Below are 25,169 nucleotides of genomic sequence, written 5' to 3' on the forward strand. Positions count from 1 at the left end.
TGTTATATTTTTCCTTTTTTTATTTTGATAAATTGGACGTGGTAAACGGATGGAAAACATGAAGTCTGGGAGTGGCAGGTAACTTGGATACTATCCAATCTAAATAACTACACGCCTTTTAAACCCATTTCCAATTCATGCCAGTGTTTGCTGAGAAATTTCTAAACCCACGGCCGCCTCCTTGGGATTTACTAGCACGCACACAGGCATTGAAAATCAGGTATGAGTTGTAACTGGAAGTCATGGGAAAAACACATTCTTCAGTGTTGTATGCAGGAACTTCATGGTTGAGTCTTTAGCGTTTAATGTGCACTAAGACTTACAATAATTATTGTCTCTTGGTATTATCTGATACTGATATAAAGGTATTCCCAGCAGTATCAACAATTAACGCTTACTTTATATGTTGATGACTTGTATCTATATAGTTGGTAAATATTAATAGTCAGATGAACAGGCAGAATCAAGACTTAATGAAACCTCATAGATGATTTAAAGCCCGAGTTGCATAACTTAAGGAAAAGACTCCTCTTGAGCAGAGCGCTTACATACCTCCTGTTTGTGGCATTAGAGCGCCATCTAGTGGACAATCCGTCACATAACCTTTAAACGACATTCATTTTAAGAGTTTGACTTTCTGGTTAAATAAAGTGTTAAAAACCAACTGGAATATTATTTTTCAATTGGTTTTAAATCAATAATTCACACAGTTACAGTTTATGTATCTACATTAAAGTAAAAGCAGTGGTGTACTAGCACGTGGTGTCAAATATGTATTACAGGGAAACCAGAAAGAAAGGAATCTATATTCATTTATTCCATCCTAGGTACTCAAAAGCAGCAACAGTCTGCAAGCGGAGCAGTGCGTTAGTGCTGTTCAGCTCTCCGGGTTATTGGGGGGAGCAGGTTCTGCAGTGGTCCGCTGGTAGGCACAGAGTTGGAACACGCCTAAAAGGAAATGATATGTAGATAAGTATTAAAATACCTTCTTAAAAACGATGGCTCTCAAACAATGAAAGCTCATTAGAAGGACAGAGTAGCCATGAGTAATTGTTACTAAGGTAGGAAATGCCAAGAAGCTGCTTAGTCCCTAAATGTGTCCAGAAAATGCCCTTTTGTCATTTTATCATCAAGTTTGATATTTGACAAAAGCCTCACACTGAGGCTCTGGTTTTTTTTTTACTTATTAGAAAAATAATAAAATATTTAAAAAATAATAATAAAGCATGTTGCTTGTGATTCACTCACATTAAACATGACTCCTACAATAAGAAATAAATACAATTCAAACCTGCTGCAAAGGCCAAAATAATGGCAACCCAGCCTATGATGTAGGACCAGGAAAAGCGCCAGTCCAAGAAGCGTTTGCCAAAGAAGGTAACAGTCACACCAGTGTAAATTGCCAAAGCCAGCAGAGCGAGAAAACCTGAGAACAGAGGAGACAGAAAAAATCCACTGGGTAAAACATGAAGACATATTTCTTTGAGACCTGTATGTTGCCCCCAAAATATGAAAAAAATCAACACAAGACATTTAGTTAATTAGTTTGCATTCAGGACTTGAATGTATAATTGCTTCTGGAATCTTTTACATGATGGGAAGAGTTCCAAAAATAAAACCCAAGACAGAGGGCTGGCATCAGGCTGCCCCCTATCACCCCCAACTGGTCGTGTGACTGTTGGTGTGATTATTGAGTGTAAATAAAACTGTATTGAAATTTGTATTTTCTGATCTGCTCACTCTTGGTTTACCTGACAGGACCAGGGCAATGCCACCTGTGCGCACTCTCCTGTTCTTGGTGCCGTTAGTGAAAGCGCTCAGTCCAAGCACCACGCCAGCAAAACAGCTCAGCACTGCCAGCAGCATGAAGGCCCGTGTGGCATCCCAGAAGGCTGGAAACAAAAAGGTCAGAACCATGTCCACATGCTGAATATACACTTACATTTGCACTGATTGTGCAGCTCGTGTTGCCTCACCAAGAAGTCACAAAACCTGCCATGAATTTGATTATTTGTGTAAAACACTTAAGAATCATCTGCTTAAAATATTTAACTGTAAATAAGAATTGTAGCCAGTTAACTTTTAGAAAAAGCACACAGTTGCAGTGTAGAGGTAGGTGGACAGTATCGCTAGCAACACTGATATTGATATTAGGTCGATACTAGCATAATATCCTCTAAGTTCAGTATGTAGCCCTTTAAACGTGCTAAACATTATTTTTTGAATAACTGAGGTACTGCAGTCTTTAAGCCTACATATAAACCATGTGCACTTGCTTTAGCTTTCTATGCTGTACAAATTTTTCTACTCACAACATAGTCTGCATGAATTCAGATACTTTTGTTACAGTTAAATTTATGAGTTTGTTACAAAAAATCTTGAGGTGGACCACTCACCTACAGTGATGGTGTGGGCGTGGCATTTGTGGTTGATGCAGAATCTCCAAAGCCCCTGATTGGCCGAGCTGCCAGAGTATCGATACTGCATCCAGAAGTCCGTCGCTGTAGAAACTATGAGAAGCACGAGGGCGGCCACGCCGCAGAGGGTGCCTCCTCCTGCTAAAGTATACAGCATTGTGGAGACGCCTGGCAAGAGACTGTCCTCCTAAACATTCAAAAGCTGCTCGGGGAAGAGAGGACAGAGTTGGGGAAAATACAGAATTAAGAGTTTGTGCACAACACTTACATATTAATTTCCTGAAAGATCAGCTGCACACAGTCTTTGGATTTGTTTTTTTCTCCTGTCGACCCTCGAGTCTTTTAGATGATCACATAAAAATGCACAAAGCTAAGTTCCTCATTAATTACAGAAATCCATTACCAAATCTACATCTAGTAAGACAGCAAAGAGCAAGTCCCTGCCACACATGCACGTGGCTTAGTTCTTATAACTACAATAAAGGCAATCCAAAACTTGTTGCGAGTCTGAGGAGCTACCTCTTTCTGTTTAAAGCACGTTTTCCTTTTTAAATCTCGAGACATTATCTTGATGCATTTTGATGGAAAAGTTACATTTCGTATCACCACATCAGATAAATGTGCTTTTAATTTAATTCTAGAATTGGATATAGTCAGAAAAACACTTGACTCAAACTGCTGTATGACAAAAAGCTTGCCTAACAGGCAGTTCAGAGCCATTGTTCATCACTAATTCCCCTCCGTGCTCCACAAACTAATCTTCCACCACTGAGTAACTGAACCGTCAGCACTGCTGCTCTGTCAGCCAGCCAGTAAACCAGCAACTTCATGCACTGACTTTTCCCGTACTTCTCGCCAAAAAATTTCCAAACATCCAAAGAAATTTTATACCTGAGTCCCATATATTTCTATTAAGTAACATGAACCAACACTGGGGTCACAGGTCCAGTTTGTAAGCTGTACAGATCCTTTCTCAGTTAAAATAAATAAATATATAAATAAAAATCACCAATCTTGACACCTCATGTCTTCTATATCTTTGTAGGTTTTCCTCTTCAAAAGCAATTTTGTCCTTTTCCCTTTAAGGCCTCAAAGACTAATATTTTCCTGGCAAATACACTCAGTTACGTTCTTTTACACTTGTACATTTTTAAACTGATACCTCTGGTTTTGGCTGGTCGCTCTCCAGGTTTGTTGGCTGTGACAGTGCGCGTATCCTTTTTAAGCCCCCGTACCTCTGGCCCTCATTGTCCACTGCACAAAAGAGGGAATGATCGAGCGCAGCATGTGAGTGATGCTAAATCCCCCTCTTGCTCTCTTCTCTGCAGTTACCTCCATCCTTTTATCACCCCAGTGCATCTCTGAACTCTTGCTCTTGATTTTTCTCTATGTGCTGTATGACTTCCTATCATTTTTTTTTTTCAAACTTTTTCCTAGAAAATACTGGCTCAGACTTGGCAAGCTGTGAAAATGTATAAATTGCTTTTCTATCAAAGGCCAAAAACTGTATTACTGCCATGTAGCAATGGGAGTATGCTGGGATAGGCAGTAGCAGACTTATGTTGGCAATTGCACAGAGGAAAAGGTGAACCCATGTGCGCCCTGCACTTGCACATAACTATGTTTGCACCTACCTGTGTGCACAGGCTCTAAGATCATTTAAATCAGTGATGTACACTCACCAGTCAGTTTATTAGGTATAAGCTGACATGTCTGGACCCAACCCAGTATTAACAAGCTGTGCTAAACGAGCAGCCAGTGGGTGTGTGTGATTGATACAAAAAAAAAAAAAAAGATGAAACACATCAATTACTTCACTCGATATCTTTATTTTGTCAGTTTGTTTCAAAGTATTCCTTAAAAGAAGGTGTGTTAGACAGCCACTACTTTATTTTTTTAACAGTTTGAACCCTAATGACCCCTTGGCACTTGTCTTACTTGTGACACATTTGTGCATGTAACTATTACAGGTGGACAGTGACACGGAATATGCCATCAAGAGTCACAGATAAGGTAAAATGTAAAGCACAATACGATAATCCCACAAAGGTCAGTCGTTTTCTCAGCCTGTACCCTCGTCTCTGTCTCACACTTGCACCAGGCTGCTCAAAAAAGTGAAGCTAAAAGTTAAACAAGCCAATGACACTGGTGTTTCACACTGTGCAGTCCTGAAGCATCTCTTTAAAGTGCATCATTACCACTGTTTTGACATTAGCCTGCTGATCCAAAATACAGAGACTCTCATGGTTGTCTGCATTTAGTGGACTCTATTGTAAAGTTCACTATAAATCCCTAAACCTTCTCTGGGACACGGGTTCTCGTGAATCCACATCTCTGATTTAAGACTTTTTTTTCTTGTCAAATTTATCGACCGACTGCAGGTAAACACTTCCATGCGCTCGAACCAGAGTTCCCAAGAAGAGGTTCCTAAAGCTTAACTCGACTTGTTCGGGTGCTGCCTGTAACTCACACCCAGTGGTACTCTTTTTTTGGAGCTTTCATGTAAGTGAATAAACTGTTGTATGCATATAAGTGATGCTGATGGGTGCAGTAACCTTGTTTGAACTTGCAGCTGACAAAAGGCATGTGATAAAATACCAAAATAAAGCTGCAAATTAAAAAAACAAATCTATCAATCCAGACATCCAAAAAACTACACAACAGTTACAAAAAAGGCACGTTATGATATGCATAACCAAATGTGGCTTCTCTCCAGAACATTAAATTCTGTCGCTCCTTCCTGCAGAAATTATCAAAAGAGTTGCTGTGTTAAGATGCTAAATGTCACATTACACCAACCCTACTTCTTTGTTTACCTCCATGTTTTGAGTGTACTTGCTTGGGCAGTGTGACAGATGAGCTACAATATAAGATAAGTATGCTCGCAGTCAAAGTAAAGTAAAGTGCTTTTTAAGATGGGCATTAGCGACCATCTTTATACTCTGTATCACATTTGCCATTTAATCTTTGCTGAAATTATAAAAGTCACAAGCTGAAAGGTATCAAGCGAACACAGACATGTTCTATGTATATTTAGAAATTCAACCTCACATTTTTCCTTAAATTTGACTCAAACTGCAAAGCCATATACACTCAGATTTCCAGAAATTCATGGTTGCTTGAGCACACATTGGCACATACCCAAAGACATATATGGACATTCATATACACACATACGTAGAAAGTGTCCTCCTTAAAGTGACTGGCTTTTCTGGCTCAAAAGTGCACCTGTCACCCTACTGTACGCACATGTGCACTTATCTTTAAACATATAAACAACTTGACGTTTACGATATGCATGTTTTGCACACCAATACACCTCGGAGCTGGGGTGTATGTGGAAACTGTGCTCTTGTGCTCTTTCTCTAAATCTCACGGGCCTGGAGCCCAGAGGATGACGGTTCGATCCGCAGACGAGGAGACAAAGGTCCGATCGTGTGGGTGCCACCTACACTGGATCACCTTGTCCCAGTGCTCCCCTGCCACCGTCTGAGGGAGGGGCTTGGTTAGGTCACCTGGGGTCAGAGAAGGGGGAAATATCACACAGGAGGAGCTTACAAACACAATTTTAAGTGCTTCAAAATTTGATTTTTCACTTCAAACAATGACTTATTTCAAGCTACCTTGAAGGTCGCTGATTATGATCCTGTTGTCATAGGAACCAGTGAGGAGATGATGGGCTCCCGGTGAGAAGCGCACAGAGCGTATGTCAGTGCTGTGGGGGCGGTACGTCTGCACTATGCGGCCTCCTCTAATGTCGTACAGCATGCAGGTGCTGTCCTCCTGACCGGTGGCGAGCAGGCGGCCGCTGGGATCCACTGCCACTGAAGCAACTGCACTTCCTGAGTAACGTACAGTGTGAAGAACGTCATGTTGTTGGATACAGCTTAAAAAGTATTTTGCTGACAGGAGCAGTTTCTGACACTCAAAGCCTTAAACGTTATCCAGGCATTTTGCATTTGCAAAGGGAAACTGTGACAAAATGTTTTACAGTTGTCATCAGCGAATACTACACCACAGTGATAAACACTTGTTTTATTATTTCAATTTACTGGAGTGCAGCGCTTGATTATGGTTTCATCAGCTGTTCATATTAAGAGTTTCATAAGAGACAGGCTGCTGACAAACTACAAACATGCAAGCAGCAGATATGCTCCTACTTTAGGTGTCCTTCATGTCGCTATCAGACAGGTAGGTGTTTGATAATGCGATATCAGTGGATTAATGTTATCACAAATAACCCAGACAGCAAACAAGATTTTATTGAACTGTTAATCATCATCTAAATGATTTTTTGCTGTAACTGGGTAGAACAGATAGCTGAGGTAATGCTAATGCTAGGAGAGCAATCAGGACAAAGAGAGGGCCGCAGCCTGGAAATAACAGCAATAACTGGATTTGCCACATTTAAGAGTAAAGGGCCATCGATAATGCATCTTTGCGGCTAACTTTGTCATCTTTTTGCTTAGATTTAAACAACAAAATATTACAAAACGAATGCAGACTCAGCTGAAAATACTACAAATAAGGTAAAACTTTAACACTACCTGCAGCTAACATTTTTAAACATTTATTTTTAAATATAAACTGTATAAATATATAACTGTACTGGATGCATATTTCAATATATTTTTAAAAGTTACAGCGTTTAAAATATCATCCTAGCTACAGTGGCTGCTGTAGGGGAATGCACATTTATGCATGTTTCCGTGTGTTAGAGCTCTCACTTCAGTTCATGACGAGGCCATAGATGAGGAGGAAGAGGATAAAGTGGAAATAGCAAATATATAGTGTGAAAGAGCTATTTGCGATTAACAACATATATAGTTGGTCTCTAGCCACATACATAAAAAACCAAGACCAGGCAGAGCAACAATGTCCATCTCATCCACTGTGTTCAAGATAGCTGGGCAACATGGCCAACATTTCAAAAAAACTGGTGCCTCCTCCCCATATTTCTATTTTTACTGGATTAGTTCTAAATTTCTGAGAATGTAATAAATGTATACTGATGTAATTACATACAAAATCATGTATATCTTAGTATATTATTTTTTTTATATTAAATAACCTCAGAAAATAACTAACTGTAGCTTTCAAATATTTTTTGACTTGCCCTGAAGCGTCAGTTGATTTCTGTCTTTAATTTCTCTTTTTTCCTTTCTAATTTATGGAAGTCGTGCTCTTCATAAAAGTGTAAGTGTCTTCCTGTAAAACCACTCTAACCTGTAGCAGTGTGGTAAAAACCATTTCCAATCAAACAAAGTAGCAAGTTTCAGTATGACTCACCTGTGCCATGCAAAGTTGTGCCCACCACCCGAACACAGCTGGGCACCCGCAGGTCCCAGAAGCGGACAGTTTTGTCCTGTGAGCCTGAAGCAATCATCCACCCTCCCCATGTGTACAGAGTCAGAATGTGACCTGTTCAAAACAGCACATAATATCTGAGCTCTGTTCACAACAACTCTTTTCAACAACTTTGCAATAAATGCGATAAATGTTGGTACTCGTGCTAAATTTGTGTTTCAAAGAACCTACAGTGGATGAATGAAGCAGACAATACCATAAAACACTACTGGGGACCACACTTTGAAAACCCCTATCCAGAGTTTGCTTAGACCAATCTCTCAGCTGCAGGTAAACGGGGACATACCAGTGTGTCCGCTCAGGGCATGAAGGCCCTGTCCTCTCTGACAGTCAGTAGTGTAGATGTTGCAGTCCCCGGCTCCAGCACTGATCAAAATAGATCCTCCACTTTCAGGACCTTCCATAAAAGCCAAATCTCTAATAGTGCCGTCATGCATGCTAAACTCCAGGTCTGGGCCTGAATCACAAGAGTACAGATGTTTCCAAGCAGTTTAGCAACAGAAGAAACATGAGTTTCTGCATCAGCTTAAACTTATTTTTCTAATATTTTCCTTATTGTGTGTACCTGTGGCATTGCAGGTGTCTGCATTGAAAGGCAAGACTTTGACATATTTATCATTGGAGCCAGTGGCCAAAAGCTGTCCACAGTGGCTCCAGGCGACGCAGTAGATTGAGCCCTTGTGATGTTTGTTCCGCCTGAAGCGCACAGCCGGCTGCTTCACTCCACCAGAACCACTAAAGAAGCAAACAAACATGGACACAGACAGATAAAAAAAATGATGAAGGCATGAAGAAAAAAAATTAAAAAGGTTCCTTGAATCCACCTATTTTGGATTTTTTCCATGAGTGAATTTTATTTTTCATTTTGATGAAACCGGTTGCAGCAGATGGCTGCTCTTCCCTGAGGTTTCTTCCTCTTAAAAGGGAGTTTTTCCTTCCCACTGTCGCCAAATGCTTGCTCATATTGGGTCGTTGTCTTTTTTCAAAGTAAGAAAAGGAAGTAAGCTGTTCAAGTCATCAAAATTGCTCTAGAGATACAAAAATTACATGTATCTCTGTGGCTTTCAATTACAAATTAAATATCTCACAGTGTGGATTTGTAGGTCCCTGTAAGCCGCTCTCACCTGGCAGTTAGTGTTTCCGGGTAGGCACACACTCTCAGGGTTTTTGAGTTGGAGCCGACGGCATAAAGCGCACCGGCGGGATGGAAGGCCACTGCGCGCACTGCCTGTGTGTCCTCGAGCTGGCTCACCTTAACAAACTGTGTTTTGCACTTTGCGGGCTTCACAGGAAGATAAAAAAAATAAACCAAACATTGTCATGAAGTTTGCAGCTGCGTTTAAGCATTCACAGTGGTATGCAAACGTTTGGGCACCCCTGATAATTTTCATGATTTTCCTTCATAAATTCATTGGTTGTTCGGATCAGCAATTTCATTTAAATATATCATATAGCAGACGAACACAATGATATTTGAGAAGTGAAATGAAGTTTTTAGGATTTACAGAAAGTGTGCAATAGTAACTTAAACTAAATTAGGCAGCTGCATAAATTTGGGAACCCTTGTCATTTTATTGATTTGAATACCTTTAGCACTAATTATTGGAACATAAAATTTGTTTGGTAAGCTCATTGACCCTTGACCTACATACGCAGGTGAATCCAGTCATGAGAAAGGGCATTTAAGGTGGCCAATTGCATGTTTTTCTCCTCTTTGCATCTTCTTTCAAGAGTGGCTACATGGGAGCCTCAAAACAACTCTCAAATGACCTGAAAACAAAGATTGTTCAACATCATGGTTTAGGGAAGTATACAAAAAGCTATCTCAGATATTTCAGCTGTCAGTTTCCGCTTTGAGCAACATAGTGAGGAAATGGAAGACCACAGGCACAGTTCAAGTTAAGGCTGGAAGTGACAGGTCAAGAAAAATCTTAGATAAGCCGAGGCGAAGGATGCCACAAACAGTGTCTCTTGAGGTTGAAGTTGCGCTGGGGCTGGATACTTCAACAAGACAACGACCGTAAACACTGCTCAAAATCCACTAAGGCATTCATGCAGAGGAACAAGTACAAGGTACTGGATTGGCCATCTCAGTCCCCAGACCTGAATATTATTAAAAATCTATGGTGTGACTTAAAGTGGGCTGTCCATGCTCGGAAACCATCATACCTGACTGAACTGGAGATGTTTTGTAAAGACGAAAGGTCCAAAATACCTTTAACCAGAATCCAGACTCTCATTGGAAGCTATAGGAAGTGTTCAGGTTTGGAGGCTGTTATTTCTGCAAAAGGAGGATCTTCTAAATATTGATGGAAGATTTCTGTTGGGGTGGCCAAATTTATGCACCTGCCCAATTTAGTTTAAGTAACTATTGCACACTTTCTGTAAATCCTATAAACTTCATTTCAAATATCATTGTGTTCATCTTCTATATGATATATTTACATAAAATTGCTGATCCAAACAACCAATGAATTTATGAAGGGAAATCATGAAAATTATCAGCGGTGTCCAAACTTTTGCATACCACTGTATGTGGAATGTATGGAAGTTAAATATCAACAGAGCGTGCTTACATACCTCGTGTGTGCTACGTGTTGCAGAGCTTGTGGAGTCATCCTGGACTGTAGGACCAGAGCCAGTGATTCTTTGAGCACAAAAAAGAACAATGCATAAACAAGTCATAAACATTGGGTTTTTTTGGTTCCCATCAATAAGAGCTCGGAGTGACATGTTTCAAATATTTGATAATAATTAGCAAATGCTGGCTATGAGGAAAGCTGCATTACACATAGCAAACATAGCCTTTTGAAATCTGATTCTTCTTTTTGATACATGTTCTATTTCAATTAATTAGCAGCTGAACAGTCACTAGAAGCATTCCCTACACACCAGCAAAATGTGAGCCTAACTTCTAACAAGTTAAGATGTTTCGGTGGAGACCAATAGCAGGAGGCTCTTACCTTTTATTGGGAGGAACTGGGGACTCACTGAGCAACGGCAAGCTGTGGCTCCCGGTGCTTACTGGCGTGCTGCTGCTCACCCCACCTGGCTTGTCCCTCGGCGGTCCTTTATCTGGGGTGTGACGGGTGTCAGGCACCCTGGGGCTAGATGTGCTGTTGTTCCCCGTCAGCCCGTTCCACTGCTGGCCCAGCTGCGCCATCATGTCCTCTCCACGGTGGTCGATGCCCACATTCATCTCTTCCAACTTCTGGATGGATCTAGACAAAGACAAGCTCTGTCGTAGCACCCGGCTTGCGTTTCATTCCTCGCTGACATCAAATCCTGTAGGAATGACATCCTCACCTGCTGAGGAAGGTTTCTGTGAGGTTGTGCTGGGCTCCATCCTGGGGCTTCACTCCCCCCTCCAGCAGCATCTGCTGGTAAAGCTGCTTCTGCTGCTGCTTCTGTTCCAGATGTTGCTGCACGCGGAGCCGCTGTCTGTAATACTCCTGGATGTGCTCAGTGGAGTCATGACGCTGGACACAGACAAGGACACAAGCCACCAAAATGAGTCCCCCCCCCCCAAAAAAAAACCCAAACAGTTGAATTGTTTCTGCAGAAAATGTAGAAATCCCTGAAACTGTATTTTCTATTTTACCAAAGCAGGCCCTGTAGGCTGAATAATTCATAGTGCCTTTCACTGTTCTGTGCTTCAAAGCTTGGAAGTGTCCAGACACACACAAAACACACACACACACACCAGATTATAAAAGGCAAACTCGTTCCCAGAGCCACTGCTGACAACTCTTCAACTCCCAAGGCCTTGTCCTCCATCATCCACCCCATAAAAAAGTTTTCAAGGAACTCATTGCATTGAGTCAACAGTATATTATCCTTCAGGCCTCTCACCACTTTTCATGCACACACACACACGTGGTGATATAATCTTAAAGTACTATGCTCTTCTAGATGGGACCTGAAATGTATAAAGATGAGTGATGATGAAAGCAGGAGGCCATCTTTGGATGTGGCTGCATATCAAAGCAGATTATGTGTTTCCAGTGTCCATGAGCTCCACCTCGCTACACTGGGACAGGGGGCAGCAAGGTGCAAGTGCCCTATGTGGACGTGTAGTATAGAATTCAGGCAGGATTTATAATGCAATAAAGGCGTTAAGACCACACAGTTCAGGGGGGATTCATTCTGTGTCTTTAACTCCAGACTGAAAATCTTTCACTGACTTTGACTCAAGTGACCAGACAGCTAACTGTTGCTTTTTCTTCGTAACAGTCGAGAAACAACTTTGTTCTGAGAACCCGGAGGTGAAGCCTGGCATTCATTCACTTTCACCTTTAAACAACAGATGACACTGGCTGATTTCAGGCTTAAACCATGCACATAAGTCTGCTGCTTACGGCCTGCAGTTCATACCTCATGTGTTTCTGTGCTGCACGGTGGCCCACCATCTTTTCCAGGAGTCAGAGGTGTGCGTGTGCTGTTTGGTCCATCCAGCCCTTGTGGGTGCTTCCTATAGTTAGGAAGACGTATCAATCAGTTTATCTGATTTTATATCTCAAGTCAAAAACATTTTATCTATAAGGGTTATGCAAACAATAATAGCAAAGTCAAATTAAAAAGCTCTTAATTAACCTATGATTGAAGATTAGTCTAGATTTGTGTCAGCTACAATAATATTTCTGCTGTTTTGCATAAAATTCATTTCATTTCATTTCATTTCATTTTTATTTATTTCACACTTGGTACTACAATCAAACAAAACAACCACATCTTCTGTCAACAAAACACAACAACCATGTGTGAAAAGGAGCAGGAAGAAGAAAATATTCTTATTAAAATCCATTAACTATGATCTCATATATGTGCATATCACATCAACACTGATGCATTTTTGCGCCTAGTTGTACAGCTTGACTACATCCAACAGGTGGGGCCAACATCCTGTCTCAACCTTAGAATTGTGACATTTTATTTGCAGTCACCTTGTAAAACAAACTAGCAACAGTCTGGCAGACATCTATCCTAAATATATATATATTTTTAAAAAGTATAATAACATACATTAGAGGAATTTTAAATAAAGAAAAGGTTTTACATCATAGCCTGCGTGGTTAGTTGTTTGTAGGCAGGATTTAAATAATGAATCTTTGCATGGACCGGTCAAGCAGCATTTTTATTCTGGGGTTTATAAGTTTGATTCGACTGCATAGTTCTAATTAGAATGCTGAATGAGTGCAATTAGTTTTCCTGACACCAGGGAAAGTTCAGTGTTTATTTTGCAAAATAACATTTATATTTACTCCCAACAAGATGTACGAAATATCCCTTTCCAGTTTCTTTGACTTTACCTCTCAGGTGAATCGTCCTGCTGATGCACGTTATTCTCCACGAGGCTCCGGCTAAGAGCGAACTTCATGTTTGTCTCCAGGCCTCTCTTGTCCTGGGCCGCCAAACCGTGAGACAGGCCGTCCAGAGCTGGGTTGAGGGATCTCGACATGTAGGTGTCGGCCGAATGAGGTCTTTGATGAAAGGGTGAGGTAGGGCACGGGGACAGACGGTTGATTAATGGAGTAAGGAGGTCGGCGTGGCCAGCTTTGCTGGGCTTCACCAGCCGGTCCACGTGGATGTTGAGGGTCTTCTGCTGGAAGGCGCAGGTGAAGGCACCCGGGGAAAGATTCTGCAGCCAGGAGAGCAGCGACAAATCTAACTCATCACAGCCGTTCCCACACAGCAAATCCACGCCAAGCAGCACCTCGCCCTCTGTGATCTCCTCTCCTGTTGCTTTACTCTACAAAACAGAAAAGCTTCTTAAAACCTATTCTATTTTTTCGGAGACACAAATGTGCAAAAACCAGACAGTTTGTTTTTTTAAACAAAAAAAAAGTAATAGGTTACTTTGCAATAAAACCCTTTTTTAGTAGTTTTGAACACCTCTGCAGGTTTGAGCCTTTTATCAGCCACTTAAGCCTAACTGTAACCCTTTTCACTAATAGCGCATCAGATTACCTGACAGAACTCGACACAGCACTCATAAAGGATCCCTTTGATTAGCAGCTGGAAGAGGCGGTTCCCGCTAGCCCTGAAGCCCGCCTCACTCAGCTTTCTGTCTGCAGGGATGAACTCAGCTACCATCGCGCAGGCCTCTTCGAAGCAATGCACTCGTGCCGTGCTCGGATTCCAGTCTTTGAACTCTGCGTGATGGGTGAGGCGTGGCAGTGTGAGGAGGAGACACAGCTTGCTGTAGTCCTCCTTGGTCGGGCAGAACTCCTCCAGACTGTGCAGGCACTTTACTGCCTCTTGCATGGTGATCTCTAGCTGTAAAAGCAGAAAAATTCAGGCGGGCAAGACAGTGATTATATTTTGGGGTGCTCAATACAGAAGCCCACTGGTGTTTTGACAGATAAAGGATGACATTAGCTGTTCCTTACAAGCACAGATTATCACACAATAGGATGGGAGTGAGTAAAGCCTGCTGTGAAACTGGCTTTTTACCAGCTTAAGGAGATACCAACCCACCTGTCAATTTTACTTCCCTGTGCTCAAGAGAGAGCTTATGTGGCCCGTAACAGACTGTTTTTTTAACACTGGTTCGCTCTAAAAAAGTAGGCATCATCCAAAAAAATAATGCGAATCATAGAAAGAAACTGTTGCTAAACTAGTATCTCAGAGATTATACTTGCTATACTTTAACAAGTACTATAATGTGTAATTTCTTTTTAGTCAAGATTAAAATTCTCTTTACTGCAGAGAATTTACATTAACGTAGCTTTATAACCACAGGCTGCTATACTGAGCAACGAGCAGCTGCTAGGAAACATGCATCTAGTTCATAATACATTTCAAAGACATAAATATAAAAGTACACATACATTTAGAGGGTCTTCAGCAGCCGACATGGCATTATTAACACACAAAGCTTCCAGAAACTTCTGCTTAAATATGATGTAGCGAAACCTGGAAACACAAGTGCAAACGTGCTAACAAACAAGTACGCTTAAAAATGTTCTTTGTTGTGTGAAGACCGGTACGAAACAGCCACATATAGCTTCTCTCACCTTTTCTTGTCAAACTTGTCCATTCCTTCTAACGGTTGAATGAACTGCATCACCTCCTCCCACTGGCCATCCAGAATGAGTTGCCTGATTAAAAACAACAAATGAACAATTTAAGAATCCTGTGAAAAACTTCTCTCTATCCCGCTTGTGCCATATGAGTGTGTGTACCTGAGGAAAAGCATATCATCAGAGTATAGTCCATTGATAACACCGCTTTCCTTCTCCAGAGCCAGCATGCTAATGTGCAGCTTCCTGGAGCTGAGAAAGTCCAGGATCAGCTTGATCACCTCAGCCTCCTTTATGTTGATCGTCTCCTCTGCTGTCATGTTGCAGATCTTTTGGGGGCAGCTTATAGCTGGCTGTACAAAAAAAACAAAAAACAAAAAAACAAAAAAGAAAACAGAGAGACAAGGCAGAAGCCTGTTAATGGAAAGGTCACAGCAAAAGAAGAAAGACTTATGCTGATGTTCCCAATGTTAAGGAAATTATTCTAATTGTAATATTAATACTGTAGTAAGTGAAAAGAAATGGAAAAATAATCTGTCAGCATGACTCTTTGGCCTTAAATTGTAAGAAATAAATGTGTAAAATTACAGAAATTCTGGTGGCTCATAACCCAAACTGTCCTCTAATTATAAAACAAAGTTTTTGTTTGTTTGTTTTGTTTGAAAATGTCTGTTTTTCCTGTAGATCCATTTAAAAAAAGACATTTCTTTATTCAAGTGTTAACTTATTACTTTATTTGCTTTGCTGTAGTGTAATTGGCTAAGGAGGAGTTCTTTTTCTGTGAGAAAAGCTGTAAAACATATATAAATACAGTTAAAAGTCCAAAATGTATTTCATCTTTCACATTTTCCAAAACCAATCTAACCTTTGACCCTTATATTTGACATTTTGGTTTATGCATTCCCAAATTTTTCACACCTGTTTGCAAAAAATACATGACAAACAAAAACGGAGGTGAATTCCAGTTTTTATAATTTTTTATAATTCTCGATCTGTACACCAACACAACACATTGTTTTCATATCCAATTGAAAATGTAACTGGAAAACAATCACTTAATCATAAACCATGTTTTAAATTATTTCTATTTTCACAAGCTTTACTGCAGCCGTTGTTTGTTCATGTGTCTTTCTCCCTTTGGGTTTGCTTACACCAAGTGAAATTCATACTTGACAGAATACAGACCAGCTGGTTAAACTGGCCACTGTAGAATATTCTACTTCTCTACCTTCAAAAACTTGTTGGGAGCTTTTCCAGCATAATTTAGGCCACTGTCCGTCAGCACAATGAAACTGTCCCTACATTGCAACTTATCTACACTTCAAAATTCATCTCTCTGCTTACGTCCTCTCTCACATCACTGGACTCTGTGAGACTCATCACACTGTCTGTACTATGGTTAACAGATAATGCTACATGCTTTTCCCTTGTGTCACTCCAATTTCCAGATCAGTATACTGTTCGAGGTTATTAGGTGTTTTCTTTCTTAACGCCTAGAGAACGTTAACCTTCCCATTGATGATCCTGGTGTCTAATTTTGCAAAATGCTAATTTTTGCACTTTAATTAAATTCTTACTCTAGTCTATTATGATGGTTCAAGTAAGTTCGTAGTACTCCTTTGCACTTTTAAACTCGGTCACTAAACTGTATTTTTCTGTGATGTCCCTTTTGCTGGAGGCTTGCTTTATGCTTCAAAGGGCATCTGTGGTGTTTCTGCACATATGCATAATGTCCCTAAATGGCTCATAGTTTAAATACTGGAACATATCAAAGATGCAGTTCCAAGGTTGGGTCTTTAAATGGTTAGTCACTGCAACATCACCCAGGCAGCTACAGCAAAGACATGGAGGGGTCTTCATTATGTATGGTGCACTTGCCCTGTATGTTTAAGGAAGCGCATAGAGAGGCTGGGAGAGCAGCTTATGACGCCGCCCTGTTCCCTCCATACACAGACAGAACATCCACCCAGCTCCGGGCCGGGATGTGAGAGCAGGTCTGCGGCCCAAACCTGACAGCCTCAGCACTTTATCTGTCCTCGGACACACCTTGTTTATTCGAGCACGGCAGCCAGTGACGACTATTAACACCACTGGACACAAATGCAGGGCAAAAAATGATAAGCATGCCAATCATTGTCTCCCTTACTGGGGACACACCGTGCTAGACTACAGCGCAGTGCTAAACACCGCCTTGAAACAGTGCCAGCATCTCACCTGTCAGTCAGTCTGCGCCTACAGCCCGCCGCATTAAAGCCCGCGGTCTCCAGATGTAGCGACGTCCACGAAGAAGACGGCAGGGATGTATTTGACTGCTGAAAGGCTTTACTGCGTTGCCAGAAAGCTCCTTTCTCCTGCCTCGTTTCTTGTACACAGCTCGCGGTTGCCATGCGGACGTAGCCGCAAACCACCAATCAACTGTAGCAACGACGCCCAGCGGTCACACCTACAGCACGGACGCGACAACTTTCAAAGGAAATTCAGGGAGATAAAAAAGGATAGGATTTATTTTATTTTATTTTATCTTAAGAAATAAGATAAATAACAAAGAAAGACAATAAAAATGCTATTTTCTTTGAACATCTCTAAGACGAGTTTTTAAATTGCTGTCAAGCTAATATATACATTTTTTTTATCAGAAAGTTGGGCATCTAATTAGAATATAGAAAATGGTTTATATATATATATTCACTCAAAGTGATGAAAAAAGTGGCTGAACCCTTTTAAAATTACTCTGAGTTCCCTTGTTTACAACAATGTGTATTCTTTTTAGTCAAATAACCACAGTGTTATTAACAGCCTTAGTAGCGACACTGGACTGATTCATAAACTAAGTTAAAATTATTTTATGCTCCCATTTACAGTGGAGCCTTTGGCCCGAGGTACTCGGGGTCAGATAAAGTTGCTTCTAGAAATCCAGCCTTGTTACTTTAGCTAAATATATAGCTTTCACTGGAAACAAGTTAATCTAAACACATTAACTTTGCCGTTATCTAAGGTACTCCATCTAATTATAATTGTAGAACATTTTCTGATGAACCACCTCTTGAAAATGTTATGATTTCAAATCTGGACTAGACTACCTATTGATCTATTTGTGTTTACGTGGCACAATTTAGACTATTTGTTCAATACAGCATGAATTCTTCATTTTTCTGTTTAAAAGTATTTTTCATGTTTCACTTTGCATTTCTGTGAAATGCAACTATAGCATTCCAAAAGTGTCACCAGTTCTGTTTTGCAATGGAAACGTTTGGTATTTATGTCTGCTCAAATGTGGAGCCTTTTTTGTAATGTATTTGTCCCAAAATACAGACATTCATGTTTATGTTAGGGAAGACCAGTGAACATTTCAGTCTTTTATCTTTAATAGGTTTGGAAATATTCATGTTCCAACATTGCCTCAGATTTCAAAGTGTGAAAACACAAACCAAAGAATTTGGACCATAACATTTTATGCAAATGGCCCATGATGATTTCAGATGGAATGACCCTAATTAACCAGGTTGGGCTTTGAAACCCTTCGAAAACACCAATAGTCCAGTGCCATATCTTAGAAATATATATATATAAAAAAGAAAGAACCCTACGACTAATATTTCCAAAACTGTTTCATGGTTAAATATTATCCTTCCATGAAAAGAGTTTGCTTCTATTAACAACCCCCTCTTTGCATATCCTTTTAAAAATACCCTCATTTGCAATCAACACCACAGACATGCTGATGTCATGCTTTATTTTATTTAATGCAAAATGAAAAAGAAAAATGACACTACATGTTCAGCCACATGTTGAATGAGGGCACAGCGTCTGACGAAACAAAAACAAAGTCATCATAGTGAATAAGTTGCTCACATGAACACACTGCACAATATCATTACAGTTTAAATAATAATCTTCTTTTTAACCTTGGCCTTAAAACAGCCAAATGCAGGCAGACCGAGCTTTCTGCTGACACATCCTTCCAGTAAAGAACATTGAAACACTTCTTCCCCGAGTCGTACTAGATTACAATTTCAAAAACACGTACATGTCTCTTTTGGTCATAAATACCCCCCACCCGTCCCACGCCCCAGTTAAAAACAAAGCACCACGTTGGCAGATTTATTTTTGGGGGGGAAATCATACCTGCAAATGGTGTTGGATTTGACATTCAGTGGCAAAAGTAACACAACGCTGACGCCGGTTAAACCAAATGGCGAGACTCTACCCGTATGCAGCAACAAGGATCTACCTGCCCTATTCTGCCTTGCATTATTGTGTGAATCTCATCCTAGTGTTAATAGAAAAAAATAAATCTAGCAAAATAACAATGTTACTATAAATTCACAACGTGCTGCATTTAGATGATGGACAAAAATGCTGCTAACACACACGTTTTAGTTGTTCAGGTTGAACCCGTTTCTGTGGTGAAAAAGACGCATAGACATGTTGAAAATGACACAAACACTTCATAATGTGGCCTTTTTAATAAACTGGGAGAAACTACTTATTTTGATGTATCACTTACCTTGTAAATAACAGAACATATCTTTTGCAACTATGAGAAATCTAGCATGTGCTATATTCTAGCTATTCTTACTTAATTTTGGTGGGCCAAAAGTGGCTTATAGCTGGGTGCAGATATGATAATAAAGAGTCTGAGTGTGCATCTTGAATTTAATGTTAATATTTCATCGTTACATAAAGAGAAATACTTTGTAGGTGTCATTATAGCCTGGATATCAGTCCTGATCCCAGTGGCCAGGAGTGTGATTGTACAATATCTTAGTACACTGCAAAGAACCCTACAAGTTGTAGTCGGCAGCATTTCATAATAAAAAATAAATAATACTGAGGAGTTTCATTTGTTCACAAACCTGCTGTGAACCAGCAGCGAGGTGATCTACAACACTGGTTCCCGATCTTTTGGGCTGAAGCAATGCAAATAAACCAGAAAACTGACATTGTACAGCACAAACTGTCTGCACGTGTCCTGACCTACAGGTTGAGAACCAGTGATCTACAGTAACGTCCTGCATTCATTAAAATCACTTCCTCAAAAACAGGGGTTCTGAAAAAGCTGGAACCGCTTTGCTTTGTTGAGCTGAACACATGTATCCTGTGTGGCTAACGCTAGCTGTATGCAATCAGGTTTTTTTTGGCCCTTTGGAGTTTACGTACTTTAATGTACAAACTTTTACTCACACAGGTGAGAAAAGAAAAAAGAGGTTTCTTCCAAATACAAAAGAGGTTGTCGCTTTACACTCACTCTTACACTAAAACAAACGTGCGTAAGGCCACACTTCAACAGGGTAGAGCGAACAAAAGTCAATCTATACATGAATTGAAAACATTCAGAGCTTCAGTGTACGGAGTAAAATGTCCCGGCATTCATACTGTCTCCTTTTTTCTTTCTTTTAATGTTTGGCACATAACATCAGTCACACGTGCTCTCACACAATGTCTCAAATCTCTTTTTCAAACACAGACATGATTACGTTTACATCATTCCTCGACAGTGTCGTACATTCCAGCTGTTCGTGATCTTTAAAGTCTTATCACTTCTGGTCCGAATATGAAGGATAAAGGACGGGAATGCAATGAGGAGAACAAACAAAACAAAAGATAAATACGCATTCATCTAACTGGCATTGCAGGTGTTTGAATCTTCATGGATATGTACAGTGAAGTGCTAACCGAGACTGGTTATGTTCAAAGAAGGAAAATGAAATGTTCGGGGTATCAAGTCCCATTAGGACTGGGCAGGCACTACTTTTTTAGGGGTGGCTGGCTTCTTGGTTTGCCAGAGGTGGTTGTGGATTGTCACTGCGTCCACGCTGGCTGACATGGTCTTAGCTGGTATCTGGCTGAACTGCTTCTTGTCTGAGTTGTACTTGTAGAGGCCATCGATCATCTTGCGTGTGATGCTCTTGGGGCCGATGCCCGTCAGCTTGTTGATCTCTTCGGTCTCGGGGCAATAAGTGTAGAGAGCGCGAAACTGGCATCCGGCATCTCGGAACAAAACCAAGAAGTTGTTGGCTTCTGATTTCTCCATTTCCTGTCAAGATCAGGGGAGTAAATGTGGTTAGATAAGTAGGTGACATATGCTTAAGGACACTTGATGTGCTATGTAGATATTTTTTCCTATTTATAAATCTGTGACTTAAAATATCAACAGGATATACAGCTTACAAAACACTCATGATACATGAATTGTGAAGTGGCTATGATCTCTGCAGAGATTATGCCAAATGCTGCATAACTAATCAGATAGTGCCTTACAGTGCGAATGGATAATGAAACATACTGCAAAGGCAAGCCAAGAGTTACTCAAGGCAAAGAAATGGGATAGTCTTCAAAAGGTTTGCACTTCAATCACATCTTGATTGTTTCAAATCCACTGTGATGGTGTACAGAGGCAAATCTACAAAAACTCTGAATTTAAAGACCACTTTATATGAAAATGTACACTAAACATACACCTCAAAGAGAGTCAAAGGTCCCATGTCAGTTTTAGTGCAACTGTAAGTATAGTTATGAAGGACATGTACCTCCAAAATCTTGTTCTTTTGCCCCTCGTTGACCTTCCCTGCAAGGCAGCAGTGTGCCAGAGCATTTTGGATGATGTGCTTGTTAGATTTGGCGCTGGGCTCCTTGTACAGCCTCGGTCCTGAAAGAAAGACGGAGGCAGGGAGATCAGGATGGGACTGTTGCCATAGCAACCACTCCAGTGATGTCAAAGGAAAGACTTGTTTGCTTGGTTTTACTCTTTCTGCTGCTGAATCGTGTATGACGATAGCTAAGGGTAGGGTTACCAGTTAGTCTGACAGAGGAATGTGAGCTATTTGAATCAGAAACAACTGTTTATATCACTACTTTGAACTGCAATCAGTACAAACGGAAACCCAGCTTCAGACAATGAGATCAACATAAAAAAAATAAAAATAAATAAAAACAAATCTCCAATGGATAGAACAAAGATCTAATTTAACAACTGTATGTTGTGAATATTTGCCACTTTTAATATGTGTCTATAAACTAAGACGTGTACTGAGTTAACCTACCAGTGTACTCTGTATTTGATGTAACAGAAGAGGTGGTGGATCCATTTTCCCAGTCCTTTTCTCCATTCCTGCTGCTGGAGCGACTGGGGGACAGGAAACCATCAGCAGAGTCAGGCCTAGAAAACACACACACACACACACACACACACACACACACACACACACACACACACACACACACACACACACACACACACACACACACACACACACACACACACACACAGACCGTTAGTTTACCTCTCTGGATGTGTGCTGATCCTGAACACTCAGCACAGCATACTGCAGGCACTGCTATTCAGTTCAGTTTGGTCATCAAAAGAAAGGACTTGGTTTGGGTTTTAGCTGTGTGACAAAGTCATGATAACCAGGGCAGCAGCAAAGCTTGCAAGCGCAGGCAGTGAATACAGTTTGGTGCATTAAGCTCAGTAAAAAAAAGTTCAGATACATTTTTTGTGCAGGATTTGGCATTTACTTGCTCTCACTGTAAGACTCTTTGCATTTGGAGTATTTTAACTTCACAATATTAAATCAAATGCAGCTTTTTACATGGACACCACCAAATTACATGATCTGTGCCATGCATTTGGTAAATATAAGCAAAGAAAATGCAAAGTAAGAGCAATTAGGCCAACTTGTGCAACTAAACTGACCATATTAACAAGTCATTTCAGCTTTCTTTGAATAAAAAAAATGTGTTTATGACTTGATAAGATGGATGCTCTACCTCGGGTGTGCATTGAGTTTGTCAAGCAGTGGTTCTGAATAAATCACCTGGTGTTTTATCAGACGTAAATAACCAAAGCAGGTGTGGACATTGGTGAGAACAGCACAGCAGAAGGGTAAGCAGGAAAGAAAAAAGTGATTGTTTTGTGATGGTGATACTGAAGGAAGCATAGCGGACCTGCTTTGAAGTTAGTTATGAGTGTCTCAACAAAAAAACATTTGCTTTTGCTTAAAGTGCTTACACAATCCCTAACAAAACCCATTGTGGTCTAAAGGGTTTTCAGTGCAGGATTGGGCTCAGGACAGCATGAATTGCCTTTAAGATTTCACCGTCAACCAGAAAAACTAACCTTCTCCTTCTCAGTTTAGGAGAGCCCAGAAAGTAGAAGAGACCGCTAGAGGCTAAACTAGAACTTCTGACGTGTCAAACAACATGAAAGGAAAGCGTTAAAAGGGAAGACTGAGAGAAAACAGGAAAAATGTTAGATCTGAGAGTTAGAGTTAGTCTGCTGGTCCAATTAAATGCACATCACGGCAGGTGTGAAGGATAAAACTCCTACTGTAACACCAGAGAGCACTTCAGCACGTGCTCTGCCTGAGAAGGCAGTGCGAGTTTACTCTGTACTATATATCTGGCATGGATTTAAGGCTCTTACAGCAAGTAGAAAAGGTTAAACCAGTAAAATTATTTACTGCTGAATGGAACACAAAAATCTAAACCAAGTGTTAAACCTGTTTCATTTTGGGGGAAAAAGAACCCAGTAACATCTCACCTTGCTGCTCTCTTCTCAGAGTGAACGCTGTCGTTGTCTCCCAGGTTGAGTGAAGCAAGGGACAAGCTGGAGACTGAAAAGACACGCTGGCGTGAACCTGGATGTGAGATAATCACACGTGGCACAACACAACACGACACGATTACACCACAGCACGAATGAAAACACCACCGGACTGTCCACGGTGTTTTGTGCCACCTGCGACAGCATTAGAGCCTCAGTGCTGCGACTGAAATGTCTCACAACCACAAATACATGCAAAACTGACTAATATGATGCATAATTAAACACATATTCAGTAAAATCAGATCATATAATGCTTTTTTAAAAATATACACATATCACACATGCATACACTGATGCTGCTTCCTTCAACGTGAGGTTTTAATTTGTTATTTTAGAATAATTTTTCAGTATACTAATTATTATTATTATTGCATTAATATCAATGCCATATATTAGCTTGATATTTTTACTACCGTATATAAAACAGCATTTAAGGAAACATCAGGAGGAAGGCAGCGCTCAGCTGGTTGCTTAACACAGTCTAAGGTGGCACAATGCACTGCAGCAGCGAGACACTGATGTGACAGACGAGATGGCATTGACCTCTCTAAGAGAGGGGGTCATCTCCATGGTTACCTGTGGCAGCCCTCACGGGGGTTTTGGGTGAGTCCATGCTGTCGCGATGGATAGACTTCGGTCGCCCTCGCCTCTGTTTGGCCCCTGCCGCGGGTCGAGGTTTAATGACGGTGTCCATGTCCTCCATCAGCTTCAGCTGCTTCCTCCGGAGGTACTCCTGCTTGATGAACTCCTTCCTGGCCTTGTCCTCCTCCTTCCTGACACGCTCCTCTTCGGCTTTCAGTCTGAACAGATGCAGGGATGGAAGGAGAGTTAGCAATAAGATACTTTGAAATGCTAAATTCACCATATAAGAGACAGCCGATTGATTGGTAAATATTGCACTGCACCGCTATTAAAAAGAGACTAGTTATTTGGCAAGATGTTGAACGTTAATCAGGTCTATAAGTCTTAGATATATTAAGCAAATATTGGGACATAATGGGCTTTAGAAAGCTGTGACGTTACTATTACTATCTTGTGATGTTTCATAAATGGACAGAATGAAGAAAATACATGGAAGATAATACAAAATGGAAACAAAAAATATGAGGAAAAAGTAGGAAAAAGATTCTAGTAAAGCATCAAATAAAATCTCAACAAACAAGTTAATTTTTTTTCTCAGACGGACACACCGAGCTTCCTCTTTTTTCTGCTCCAGCTCAGCTTCCAGCTGCATCTTCTTCTGCTGGCTCTCCTTTTCCCTTCGCATCCTTTTCTCCAGCAGTGCAGCCCTCTTCTGCGCCATGTTCTCCTCTGCTTTTCCATCCTCCTGTAGGAACACAAGGCAGCTGGGTTAAAGTGTGTGTGTGAGGTAATGCAAGCTGCTGTGTCAATTTATGAATATTATACGTTTAGCTGTTTATCTGTTTTTCATCAAGCAAAGTTGACCTTCTGTGGTTGTGATGAAAATCCAGAGCTGGAAGAACCGAGTGTCATTTTGATACCCAGTAAATCCTTTTTATTGTTGTTTTGTTCAATCTAATCTGATATAATGAAGAGGTGACTCTAAACCTGGATTGTGGAAAGGTCAACATGCTCTTGTAATATTAAATGAAGCATTCAAAAGGGCTTGCAGAAGCCACAGAACAGAGGAATTTCTCAGGGCCAGAAAGAGCACATTCATTTGAAGGCTTTCTAAACACTTTATTATGCAACAGACGCTTTGTTTCATGTCCCTGTGGTTAACGCTGTAATATC

At 40.6% G+C, this 25,169-nt stretch overlaps 3 protein-coding genes across 7 annotated transcripts in view; all 3 read right to left on the reverse strand.

Annotated features, from left to right (window-relative positions):
- Positions 1–721: 721 nt before the first annotated feature.
- On the reverse strand, positions 722–3,671 carry lim2.2 (lens intrinsic membrane protein 2.2). Its single transcript, XM_085382281.1, has 5 exons — positions 3,580–3,671; positions 2,397–2,619; positions 1,752–1,892; positions 1,292–1,426; positions 722–948 (listed from the first exon to the last, which is right to left on the reverse strand). The coding sequence occupies exons 2-5, from the start codon at positions 2,572–2,574 to the stop codon at positions 878–880; spliced, it is 525 nt and encodes a 174-aa protein (XP_085238407.1). The 5' UTR covers positions 2,575–2,619; positions 3,580–3,671; the 3' UTR covers positions 722–877.
- Positions 3,672–4,240: 569 nt separating this feature from the next.
- Positions 4,241–17,184, reverse strand: LOC146653160 (WD repeat-containing protein 47-like). 2 transcript variants are annotated; one of them, XM_085382940.1, is made up of 16 exons: positions 17,021–17,184; positions 14,969–15,159; positions 14,801–14,884; positions 14,615–14,699; positions 13,752–14,060; positions 13,094–13,533; positions 12,159–12,255; positions 11,091–11,263; positions 10,748–11,005; positions 10,365–10,431; positions 8,909–9,066; positions 8,350–8,519; positions 8,071–8,241; positions 7,707–7,838; positions 6,041–6,259; positions 4,241–5,932 (listed from the first exon to the last, which is right to left on the reverse strand). In XM_085382940.1, the coding sequence occupies exons 2-16, from the start codon at positions 15,124–15,126 to the stop codon at positions 5,790–5,792; spliced, it is 2,664 nt and encodes an 887-aa protein (XP_085239066.1). In that variant the 5' UTR covers positions 15,127–15,159; positions 17,021–17,184; the 3' UTR covers positions 4,241–5,789. The 2 variants fall into 2 exon arrangements, with proteins under 2 accessions (XP_085239066.1, XP_085239067.1); XM_085382941.1 differs by lacking the exons at positions 14,615–14,699; positions 17,021–17,184 and having other exon boundaries at positions 14,969–15,002.
- Positions 17,185–18,524: 1,340 nt separating this feature from the next.
- camsap2a (calmodulin regulated spectrin-associated protein family, member 2a) overlaps positions 18,525–25,169 on the reverse strand; it is a 44,962-nt gene continuing 38,317 nt past the window's right edge. For 2 of the 4 annotated variants that reach the window (XM_085381671.1, XM_085381668.1), the window contains 6 exons: positions 24,605–24,741; positions 23,991–24,214; positions 23,349–23,421; positions 21,850–21,965; positions 21,337–21,455; positions 18,525–20,843 (listed from right to left, as the gene is read on the reverse strand). In XM_085381671.1, coding sequence (XP_085237797.1) covers positions 20,538–20,843; positions 21,337–21,455; positions 21,850–21,965; positions 23,349–23,421; positions 23,991–24,214; positions 24,605–24,741 — 975 coding nt within the window. In that variant the 3' untranslated portion in view covers positions 18,525–20,537. Of the gene's footprint in view, positions 20,844–21,336; positions 21,456–21,849; positions 21,966–23,348; positions 23,446–23,990; positions 24,215–24,604; positions 24,742–25,169 lie in introns of all 4 variants that reach the window. The other 2 variants (XM_085381669.1, XM_085381667.1) reach the window with 1 other exon arrangement.

Source organism: Rhamphochromis longiceps, linkage group LG15 (genome assembly GCF_057381845.1).
Source record: "Rhamphochromis longiceps isolate RC_006_pf linkage group LG15, R_longiceps_female_GT1.1, whole genome shotgun sequence".
Taxonomy (NCBI): domain Eukaryota; kingdom Metazoa; phylum Chordata; class Actinopteri; order Cichliformes; family Cichlidae; genus Rhamphochromis; species Rhamphochromis longiceps.